Source organism: Taurulus bubalis, assembly GCF_910589615.1.
Source record: "Taurulus bubalis genome assembly, chromosome: 4".
NCBI lineage: Eukaryota > Metazoa > Chordata > Actinopteri > Perciformes > Cottidae > Taurulus > Taurulus bubalis.
The window spans coordinates 550,178-562,162 of record NC_136592.1 but is presented as its reverse complement, the minus strand read 5'-3'; the positions used below and the strand labels follow the sequence as shown (position 1 = coordinate 562,162).

The following is an 11,985-nucleotide window of genomic DNA, read 5'->3' as shown; positions in this document are numbered from 1 at the left end:
AGTTACATAGACACAAAATGAAATGAAAAATACTTAATATATACAACAAAATACAGAGCGTATTCATTTAGAAAATTAAACAATAAAAGTGCAAAGTATATGAAGTACACTACAGTGGCTAGCTGAACAACAAAGGCGGTGCCAGGGCTGTTGATGTTGAATCAATTGACGGAGGATCAACATTCCAACATGAGGATCACGTTCATATGCATGTGCTGGAATCAGGGCTTCAGGCTTTCATGAGGCTTATCAGTACCTTGACTCTGATTCTGCTTAGTCATTTACCAGGCTGGTTTGCATTAACCTCCAAGGAGGCTGGAGGAGGGTGGACACTCCAGGCAGCCTGTGATTGGCTCTGCAGTGGGAGGCGGGCTTGTCTAAAGTCAAACATCTGGAAGTGCTTGCTGCTGCTGCTCATTCACTCAGGAACCAGCCAGGTTGAGAGGAATACCACGGCCAAAGAGAAGATGTCCTTCCTAAAAGTAGATGCTTCGTCGGATTTCTCCTTCCACAACCTCCCTTATGGAGTATTCTCCACGCCTGATCATGTAAGTGCAGTCTGGTTATTTCTACTGGGTTTGCAAAAAGAAAAACTGTTGTCAGGTCAGGCACATTGAGGACTTCTGGTCGTGGTTTTCAAAATAAAATACTCACATAAATGTGGGTTCATGAGGAAAACGGTGATCTGAGCTTGCTGCAGTGTGAAGGACAGGATGCATGTTGAAGTCTCCTCATGAAGCCCCCAATGCCAGAGCCTGTATCAGTCTAACCAATCAAACAGCAGTAAGAGAGTGCAACACAATTATAATGATTCAAGGGCGAATATATTCAAGGAAACCTGCTCTACCTGAACCCTTAAACCAACGTGGGTCCCTTCACACCCCAGAGGTATACGTTTTATTTGATCTCATGGGTGCTTTATTTGTATTGGGGTCCTGAAGTTAAAAAAACTAACTACTCCACCTCCTGTAGTTTTAATAGCTTGAACTATGTATTTCATTCATGTTTGCCATGGCTCCTAATTTAAACTCCTAGACATACTGAGAATAGATGCAGGGTAGTGGAAGTGTGCGGTGGATCACGAGTAGTGTGTTTTGTTTCCCCAGCCCAAACGTCGCATTGGCGTTGCCATTGGAGACCAGATTCTGGTCCTCAGCGTGATTAAGTCTTTTTTTCGAGGACCTGTGATTTCCAAACATCAGGATGTCTTTGAGCAGGTGAGTTTCATCATTAATAACAATCAGAGGAGAGGAAATCAGATGTACTGCCTGTGACAAACCAAAGGGTTTGACTTGTTATCTGAGTCTCCCTTTGTCTCCTTAAGTCCACGTTGAACGCGTTCATGGCTCTTGGTCATGAGGCCTGGAGGGAGACCAGGAGGACCTTGCAGTCGCTGCTGTCAGCCAATGAGAGCACACTGAGAGATGACGCCAGCCTTCGAAGCAGGTCAGCCTCCCAGTCTGTAGAAGTCTAGTGCTTCATCATTTTGTGGTTATGCTAAGTGGTGAAAATACAATTCAACTAAACATGTCATTTCAAATGGTCATGCTCGGCTGTAATGGAGAGCTTCAGGTCTGTGGTACTCATCTTTTTTCTGAAACATGTCAATCAAACTCGTCACCTGTATTGTTTTGGGAAATTGTTTATTGTAGAGAGGAAACCCAGCCGTATATTTAACCTTTTCTATTTGCATTCATATTATTGTTCCTTTTTTTTTTAGACTGCTTATTTCACCAGTGTGTTGTGTCGTTGTGTTGCAGAGCGTTTGTCCATCAGAGTGCAGCCACCATGCACCTTCCTGCAGACATCGGTGAGCCTGTTAGAGATGTGGCCGCTCCCTCAGCATCACTTCTATCTATCGATGTCCCATCACACAGCCGGAGAAATGTCTTCGTTTGAGCTTCAAGTTAAAGACTTGGCTCACTTTCGCTTTGGCCACCGGTTCCCAAACTCTGGTTTTCAAATTTTTATAGTACACTAAAATATGTTTCTGAAAACATTTGAGGCAAGAAATAGGCAGTTCAGTTAGAGGATCTTGATTCCTATTGGATCAGTGCTGCCAAGTTTGATAGCTCGGCTGTGATTGGTGGTTTACCTTCAGGCCCAGTGGATTTAGCAAATACCATCTGGAGCATCAGAGGAGGCAGACTTCTTCATGAGAATCGCTCTCATGTGCCGTCAGGCTGGAGTGACACTTTGAGATGTGACAACAAGTCATTTTGATCAAAGTTACCAACAGCTCCCTTCAACTCGTTAATACTGCATACGCATAGTTAAAGTGACCTGAGGTAGGTCAGCACCAGGGGGCGCTGTTCTACAGCATATTCCATTTCTAGTAACAAACGGAGTGCGTGTGCATGTGTGTGTGCGTGTGTGTGTGCGCGCGTGTGCATGTGTGTGTGTGCGTGTGCGCGTGCGTGTGTGTGTGTGTGTGTGTGTGTATTTTTCAGTCTTTTCCTCTCATGAACTGTCTGATCTGTTTTTCCCAGGTGATTACACCGACTTCTACTCCTCCAGGGACCACGCCACCAACGTTGGCACCATGTTCCGGGGGAAGGAGAACGCTCTGATGCCAAACTGGTACACTATCAATCTAACCAGCAGACCCTGACAGCTTTTTAAAGGCCTTAATAGTTGTTTGAGCAGATGTTGAGAGAGAGCTTGAAACTAATGGTTCAGGCTCTCTGCAGCAGTGATATGTGGAGGGACACTACCAGGTTTCTCTAACTGATTTGGGCCCCATCAGCGTGCATTTAGGAGCTGGAGCTCTTCTGCACCGCTCTGCACGCACCGCTCTGCACTCACCGCTCTGCACTCACCGCTCTGCACTCACCGCTCTGCACTCACCGCTCTGCACTCACCGCTCTGCACGCACCGCTCTGGACTCACCGCTCTGCACTCACCGCTCTGCACTGCAGTCAGCCTCAGTCACACGGCACAGACAGCCTTCACTCAGGGTGCTCAGGGTGCTCAGGGTGCTCAGGGTGCTCAGGGTGCTCACAGCAATGTATTGAACTACTCGTGTCCATCTTGGACTCAGGAGTCATTGCTGGGCAGTATTGATCAATCTTTACGTCCTCATTGTCTTCATAATGTAACTGAGTTTTACCAAGCATTCATTCTACAGTCGGCTCTAACCATGACATGAATACTGTGAAAGTAGTGTCAGGGAAATCCTCAAAAGCACATTGTAGACTGAATGACGTGCGTAGACTCTGTTCAGCCTTCAGTGTTGCCTTGTGCAGGTTGAGGCTTCCAGTGGGATACCATGGGAGAGCTTCATCAGTGGTTGTTTCTGGGACCCCCATCCGCCGCCCCTCAGGCCAGATGAGACCAGACCAGAGTAAGATCCTGACATTCACCGCTGTGTGTGCTGAACCTCTTATATATATGATATAACCACGCTTGCCTTTTTCTTTCTCCTAGCAAAACCTCCCGTGTTTGGACCGTCTAAGCAGTTGGACATTGAGCTGGAGATGGTGATTACAGTGTTTACTTAAGCGAGTCGATGGCATGTTTATAATATTTGATTAGATGTTGAAAGTTGCCTCGGAAAAATGCCAGACTTGCTCTTCTCTTTTGCTTTTTATATATGTCAGTGCTGTTATATTTCTTCTTTGCTGTGACTAGGCCTTCTTCGTCGGAGGGGGGAATCAGCTCGGGGAGCCCATTCCCATTGAGAAGGCCCATGAACACATCTTTGGCATGGTGCTCATGAATGACTGGAGTGGTAAGTGGTAGCGTCACACCAACATCATCCGTATGTGCTTCATAATTATGAGGCTGATGGTATGCAGCTCTTATTAACGATGACATCTCACTTATCAGCGTGCTTTAGCTCTGCATTACTCATGTTGATGCCACTTCAGATTTAGTCAGATGGAAATGGATTTAGATTAAATGGTGTCAGTCCCCATCGAAACACGAGTGGCTATATGTATTATTGATTCAGCTGAATCTCTCTGGAGAAGACCTGCATGGTGCGGTTGCCCTGTCCTTCTCTCCAGTATCCCTCTTTACTCATCCTGCTAAACTCTCCATCTCTGCCAGCACAAATCAAAGACAGCAATTATACCTTCAGAAAAGTTTTACTTTGGGTTGTTTCTTCTGAGGGTGCCCCTATTCTCTTATGTCTCTTGTTCCTCGATACAAGTACTATGATGATGTACAATATACTGTGAAATTCAGCTCAAAATGTGTGAGAGCAGTTTTAAACACCAGGAGGCTGAAACCTATTTTATTGAAAGCAGGGTTACATGTACAGCCTGATCTAGCAGCTGTCCCTGCTCTTCCAGTTCTTGGCGACTTGTATTCAAGTGAGCAGTCTGTGAGGAACAGCGAGTCTGTGGATTCAGCTGTGGGACGATTTGATGCGTTGTCTGTATTCCTGAGAGCGGAGCTCCTACACGGAGAGCAGCCATGTGAAGCAACTGGAAGACTTGCTGAGGTGAATTACTGATGTGCAAAACTTGGCTAGAAAGAACATGTCCTCTTTAAATCTTCTCAGACTGACTTGTATTTGATTTATTTGTGGATCTGCATCTTTTTTTATCAACAATTCAGTGAAAAAAGTTGTACTTCTACTCACAATCTGAAGTACAAATCTATTTATCACATAGCTTTTGATGTAGAAATACATCAAACGTTCTGACGTTAGCTAGTTTATCCTGGATGTCTGCTGTACACAAACACAGGAGAACATGCATCTTCTGAAGCATGTCTTAGAACGTGTACAATATAGCATTGGTTAGGTTAAATTATATGCTGTCTGAAACGGTTGAACTGAAACAGTTTGTCGTATGCTAGACTCTACAAGTAGATCTCTTCCCTGGGCAGCAGCTACATAAATCCCCTGTGGAGCGCAGACACTGATGAGGCTGATGAGGCTGAGGAAGTGATGCAGACTGGGCGGTGCTGGGGAGGCGGAGGGCTGCGTGGAACAGCAGCATGAGCTTACGAAAGGCAGAGAGAGAATCTTGCTTCCCTCTGTTCTCAACGATCCACAGTGGCTTAATTGAACAGTCATTGGTTAAAGGCTCACAGTGGGTGAGGGGAGGCTCGGCCAATGAGCCGTGTCCGTGTGAGGACAGACAGACGGACACTGACAGCAGACTGCAAACAGCTCTGTCAGTGCAACACTATCTCTCTTCTGCTTGTGTGGAACATTGCATTGCTGTGAGATCTGTCCCAACCCCATGCTGACTGTTGCAGTTTGACGAGGGCTGCATGCCTTTAGCAGGCGGTGGAGCCTGGGTGGGGACGTGTAACCCTTAGCGGCTGCTAACAGCTGTCACTAGCTCTACCGGCGCAAGAAGAGCTGTGACTGTTGTAGTCAGCACACAGCTCAGTGTGTAAGGAATAGTTATTATGACTAGTTGTCCTCCCATGGCATGCAACTCAATAGGAACCATTTGTAATGTGTAGTGGTCACAAGAGTTCAAACTGAAGCACTTGCAGCCTCCACCTGCCTGTCAAGAGTAATGAGGAGCCAGCAGTCCAGGACGTATGAAACTGAAAAGAAAAAGGTGTGAATCACAGCAACCATTGGCACTGAGCACGCAGTCATGAAGCAGGATGCAGCAGCACGCTAGATTATCCTGGACGAACGGACACAAAGCTGTGCACACGCATGACGAGGCATGACGAGGCAACATGCGATGGTGGAAATGACACGAGCAGCGCCTTCATGCAGAGGCTCTGGCTGCGGGGCCCTGAGCCCTGGAGGCCCCTGAGCCCTGGAGGCCCTGAGCCCTGGAGGCCCTGGAGGCCCTGGAGGCCCTGGAGGCCCTGAGCCCTGGAGGCCCTAAGCCCTGGAGGCCCTGAGCCCTGGAGGCCCTGAGCCCTGGAGGCCCTGGAGGCCCTAAGCCCTGGAGGCCCTGGAGGCCCTGAGCCCTGGAGGCCCTAAGCCCTGGAGGCCCCTGAGCCCTGGAGGCCCCTGAGCCCTGAAGGCCCTGGAGGCCCTGAGCCCTGGAGGCCCTGAGCCCTGGAGGCCCTAAGCCCTGGAGGCCCCTGAGCCCTGGAGGCCCTGAGCCCTGGAGGCCCTGGAGACCCTAAGCCCTGGAGGCCCTGAGCCCTGGAGGCCCTGGAGGCCCTGAGCCCTGGAGGCCCTGAGCCCTGGAGGCCCTGGGGGCCCTGAGCCCTGGAGGCCCTGAGCCCTGGAGGCCCTGAGCCCTGGAGGCCCTGGAGGCCCTGAGCCCTGGAGGCCCTGGAGGCCCTGGAGGCCCTGGAGGCCCTGAGCCCTGGAGGCCCTGGAGGCCCTGGAGGCCCTGAGCCCTGGAGGCCCTGGAGGCCCTGAGCCCTGGAGGCCCTGGCGGCCCTGAGCCCTGGAGGCCCTGAGCCCTGGAGGCCCTGAGCCCTGCTCTCACCTGTAAGCTATGTGGTCGATTCAAATTAGCATTTCACAAGCCCCACCTCCGCACATTGTTATTGTTATTTATTTTTCACGATTATTTATTTTTTACGCTTTTTGATTTACACATTTTGTTCCCAGTGTGAACAACACCTGCTTAGAGTTATGTAGTATGAATAGTATGGATATAGTACGGCATAACTCTGAACTCCAGTCAGACTTAATATTCCTTACTGTATATATTCCTAAGTGTATATTATATTATTAAATATAGTCCTAGAACAAATTAGACATCAGCAGGTGGGCCTTGCAGCAACCCACACATTTAATATTTCATTATACGACTATGCTATGACTTTAAAACACCACAATGCATGTTTGAAGATAAATAAAGAGGATTAGCAGTGATGTCTACAAGACCAGTGGTTCTTAATACAGAATGTGTTTTTAACAATTACAGTTCTAATCCTGTCTTTCATATACAAAAATTGTGATTGAGACAACCTGCCACTTTTAACCAGATCTTCTTTCAATAAATCTTCCAGCACTATGCAATCCTTTGTATCTGCAGCATAATGGAAGCATGAGTCAAAGAGCTTGAACGTATTCATGTCATTGTTTGTTGTTTACCTTGCTCAGCAGAACGGTTCAGGTCACCGGTTCCGGTTCTCCTGGTAGTTTCTTTACTTTTGGACTCCTTGTTATTTCCCAGCAGCATGTAATGACTAAAGAGATCACAACCCGCATACTCATGCAGTATTATCTGTGTCCGCTCTCAGCCAGGGACATCCAGGCGTGGGAGTATGTTCCTCTTGGTCCTTTCCTGGGGAAGAACTTTGGGACCACCATCTCACCCTGGGTCATCCCAATGGAGGCGCTGTTACCTTTTGCAGAGCCCAACGCCATCCAGGTTAGTACAGGGTCACGCCTTCCATCAGGAAAGAGTGGTGTGCGTTCATTTCCTGCTCATTTTGTTCCTCATCTTCCTACAGGACCCAGAGCCCCTCCCCTACCTTCAGCACTCTGATGCTTACACTCTCAATATTGACCTGTTTGTGTCACTTAAAGGTACAGTTCAGAGGGGAACCTGCACATCTCTCTGTGTGTGTGTTGCTTAATATTTTACCACCTGTGCTTTCCAAACTTCTCAGGGTTTCAATGTGTTACTTTTTTTGTTTGCTCTTTCAGGACAACGCATGTCAGAGGCAGCAAACATCTGCAAGTCAAACTTTAAGGTAGCGACCTCGTGTGTTGGATCAATAATAAATAATACAGCATGTAGGCGACATCCTATCTTCTTAAGTATGATTCTTGCTCCAGCCGTGAGTGTCTGTGCACATCCAACATGTTGTAACTGCGCTGACACAGAGGTAGTGCTGAGTGTTCCAAACGTTTCATCGGCTCATGTCTGTAAAGTATAACGGAGGCTTTAGTGCTCGATTATCATTTATTGTTCTCATCATTTTTTGTTTGTTCGGCTGTTTACAAATTAGACCTGGATCGCATAAACAGAATTGAAAACATAAAATTCCTTGAAATTTGATTTTGGCCATTAATGTCTGCAGAGTGGGTGTTGCCTTAGGGTCTAGAACTGTGACACTATCTGACTTGGACTTTGTGATGGTGGTCTTTAAATGGTCTTTTTTGGTCATTGTTAAGTCTATCGATGATTTAAAAATATCCATCACAGTTTCTTCCCAAAAGCACAATGTGGTTTTATTCACAGTTTTTTAAGTCAATCTCAATGATATAAAACACATGAAAGAAAATGAAACCAGCTCAATTCAGATTTTTTTTCTTGATAATTATGATCTAAATGATCACCAGCAAGATGTTCTTCTGTCACTTTTCTGTTAGTTGTATCATCTATACTCTGAATTATTAATCTCTGCTTGAGGACAAGTGCAGTCTAGTTTGATCTCGGTGCCTCGCTCTAATGGCAACTCACACGGATGATTTCACTAAAGTCCCAAGCTTTTTTCAGGGCCGCTTTGGCTGAGCACAATATTTTAACTATTTTGTATCACAATTATTCCTGGTTAATCAGTTACAATACTGTGAGCATTGGCATCAAAACACACATGTTGTTGGTGCAGACGCCCTCAGGGCTCAGCTGGGACCAGCAGTCTCCTTCATGCACATGGTGAACCAGGATGGAGTCGCTTCCCTCATGCTCTCCATCCTTGTCCCTGTCTCCAGTACATGTACTGGACCATGAAGCAGCAGCTCGCCCATCACACAGTCAGCGGCTGCAACGTCAGACCTGGAGACCTGCTGGCTTCTGGAACCATCAGTGGACCTGTGAGTGTCTGCATGTAGTCTGCGTAGTGCTCCACTGTCAGCTTAGTCAGCCATTTTCATCTCCTGTTTTTATATTTTGTAATCTGCTTCCTTTTTCTTTCTCGTAACTTCTAGTCTTAAATAGATGGATTAACCTGGTGACAAAAGTAAATGACTGCTTTTTCATCAAGCAAAGATCTGACTCATTCAGAAGATACTGTAATCAATATGCAGACTGTAAACTTCTCGGTAGTAATTGAATCACTTTGCGGGGTTGGATGATACATTTTTGCCAAGGGAGTATCTATAAAAGCAGGAATGTTTGTCTGTCTCGTGTTTCACATCTGCAGTGCATCATGTTTCTGTGTGTGCGGCTTCTCAACAGGATCCAGAGAGTTTCGGCTCCATGCTGGAGCTGTCATGGAGGGGATCTAAGAGCATCGATGTGGGAGGAGGAGAGTCTAGAACCTTCCTGCGGGATGGAGACGAGGTCACCATCACAGGTGACCACTGAGGAGAGCAGGAGATGCATTCAGGGCTTTCTGCCAGAAGGTTTTATTTGACCCAAAGCAGGACATGTTCCTAACCCGAACCAGGGTTTCTGGCAGAAGGCCCTTTAGACAAACTTCTCCCATGGGAACCAGATACCTGAATCATTCAATGGAAACATAGAGTGGTTCTTATCTGAGGTTTCAAACTATATTATTAATAGGGAAATAATAACAAACAGCAGGTTGTGCAAAGTTTTTTCAAAAAAAAGTGGTTTCCACAGTAGGAATAACACGACATGGTTGGGTCAAACCAACAGGACTTTTCCTCAGTGTTTGTTTGTGTCCCGTGTGAACTCAAAAGTTGAGTGATTCTTAATAATCGTGTTGTCTTCGGGTCAAAGTGACCCGTGTACATGGATGTGTGTTGATGGGTCATTTTGACCCGAAGACAACCCGAGGGAGCGCTCTCCCCCGTAATGTTACGCCAGTAAGTCACATAAGTTCGTCCCGTTAAGATCCGTCACGCTCTGGCAAGCAGACATCAGGGGATGACAGACGCAGGAAGCAGAAGGATGTTGGACAGTGATTTAATAAGGAAAGCCTCCCAAACAAAACGCACAAGGCACGTGAGGCAAAAGGTGAGCGGTTGGAAATCCAAAAACCAGAAAGTTGTAAAATGAGAACAGGATCAGAAGGACACGAGAGAAACAGGAAACATGGCAGACAACTGACACCGGAAGAAAAAAGACAAATAAAGAAGAAACTAATGAGACAACAAGACAGGTGGGCAAAGACAAATAAAGCAGGAAACCAATGAAAGCAGTTTCAAGCCTGAGTGGTTGAAACGCTAACGATGAGAAATGTTGATATGAAACTACTCATGTCCTTTGCTTGTAAGGTGCAGGTGCTGCTGCTGTTTGAAATGACGCGCTCAGGCTCTGAGTGGAGAAACCCTTCTGATGGGCCTCAGGATTCTTTTCCCTATATTAACGATCCAGAAGTTCAACAAAATGTTTGACAGCAAAAATACATGCATTTTGAGTTGTCAGATGGCTTGCATCACAGACTCATAATCCCATGTTTATATTCCTGTAGTAACGTCCCACCGTGTGTGCTGTGCAGGTTTCGCCCAGGGAGACGGGTACAGGGTGGGCTTCGGGCCGTGCAAGGGAAGCGTCCTCCCCGCCCTGCAACACGCTGTTTAAGTGAGCAGCCGCTGTGACGCTTAACCACTGGAAGACACAACCTACAAAGTATCTCGCTCTGTGGTAACAGTCACTATCTATGAACGAAGAAGACTGCAAGCAAACGCGTTGCTTACCAACTCCTCCGCTCTTCCTCTTAAAGCGAGGTGTCCAGCTTCAATTGGTCCTCTTTCCTCACTCAGAGGCTTGCAGCGTTGTACCTCTGCACTACCCGTCCAGCAGAGGGAAGCTCCCACATCAGTTACTTCCATACAGGATCAGTGTTATTGAAGTTTCATGTGTTGGCTTTGTAATGAAATCATCCATTTTTAATCTCACTGTGTCTGTGTCTTTTGTTTTCCTCTCAGATGTCTGTGGTCAAATTATATCAAAACCCGGATGGATTTCAATCTTAAGACTCAGATCATTATGTTTGTCCCTTTTATCTTCTCACAAGCAAACTTCTGTTAAGAATCTTGGTGCAAGTTACACATTGTCCATTTTCAAAACTCACTTTCCAGGTAGGCCCTTTAGCCTATCTTTCTGTCAGAGTTGTTTCGTGCCTTTCTTCGTATGTGGTGGAGGACAGTCGTCTTCTTGTCGTCTGTAGTTGGTAGAAAATGCAGCAGCTCGTCCTCTAACAGGGAAAAGAAAACGGGATCACATATAACTGATATTGGTCTGTTTTCAGGTTTTAAATGGGCTGCCGCCACCTTATATTGTGTATCCAGACGTTTGCACCTCCATCCTCCAGTCAGAACTGAAATCGACCGGTGAGATGTCCCCACATTCAGAAACAAGCAGTGGTGACTGAGCCTCTGCTGAATCTTTGGAACAGCTTTGTCAAACTAAAACTGCTCAGACTACAGATGAAGACCCACCAATTGAAAGAATAGAAATGATCCTTTATTAATATTTACCTCGGGGGAGACCAGGGATCGAACCGGCTACCTTGGGGTCACGACCTCTCATCCCCATGATCTGAGGCCATGATGTAGGATTCTGAAGATGGAAATCACACATGACGTGTTGACATCTTTTAACCAGGCGCTGCTATAAATACGATCAAAGCACATTTAAATTAAGAAGTTAAATAATGAATTACTATTAGTATGTCTCAAGAGTTTAACGAGAATCTACATTTGAGTAAATATTTTACCAGCTGAATCTAGTTTTTTACAGGATATCATTATGATACAATTGTTGTTTCTAGTAGTTGTCTCCTTTCTTTACTTTATAAAAGTGATAAAGTGTGTTCATGAATATTGAATGAGATATAATTGTATAGTGAATTACAACTCCTTGCGTGGCCTCCTGGTGTCGACACTGGGCTTCAGGAGCGTGAAGGCAGGAAGGCAGCCGGACTGATGGCGGCTCAGAGTGTGTGTCAACAGGCTGGTGAAGTGTTCACACATCTTCAACCCTCCCTCCCTGTGACCACAGGCTTCCACCTGCCAGCTGTGATCCCTGTCCTGGAGGAGCCGCACCCCGCTGGTTGCGCTGCCAGTAGCTATATGAAGGTGATGAAGTGCTTTCAGAGACTTGTCAAAGACTTGCAGACCATTGAGGTCTCATACCGCTGCAACCGATCCACAATACATCCCCTTTACACTACACTACTTTCCTCATTCCAAAGAGAGAAACTCTTTCAGGCCAATGCTGGAGCTGAGGAGGTTGAACA

General features: G+C 46.4%; 1 protein-coding gene across 1 annotated transcript; it reads left to right on the top strand.

The window, feature by feature from the left end:
* Positions 1-438: 438 nt before the first annotated feature.
* Positions 439-10,620, top strand: fah (fumarylacetoacetate hydrolase (fumarylacetoacetase)). Its single transcript, XM_079216402.1, has 14 exons — positions 439-548; positions 1,107-1,217; positions 1,325-1,446; positions 1,761-1,810; positions 2,490-2,580; positions 3,246-3,343; positions 3,427-3,479; positions 3,631-3,730; positions 7,129-7,259; positions 7,342-7,417; positions 7,538-7,584; positions 8,549-8,650; positions 9,015-9,132; positions 10,243-10,620. The coding sequence occupies exons 1-14, from the start codon at positions 468-470 to the stop codon at positions 10,323-10,325; spliced, it is 1,263 nt and encodes a 420-aa protein (XP_079072528.1). The 5' UTR covers positions 439-467; the 3' UTR covers positions 10,326-10,620.
* The last annotated feature ends 1,365 nt before the right edge of the window (positions 10,621-11,985 follow it).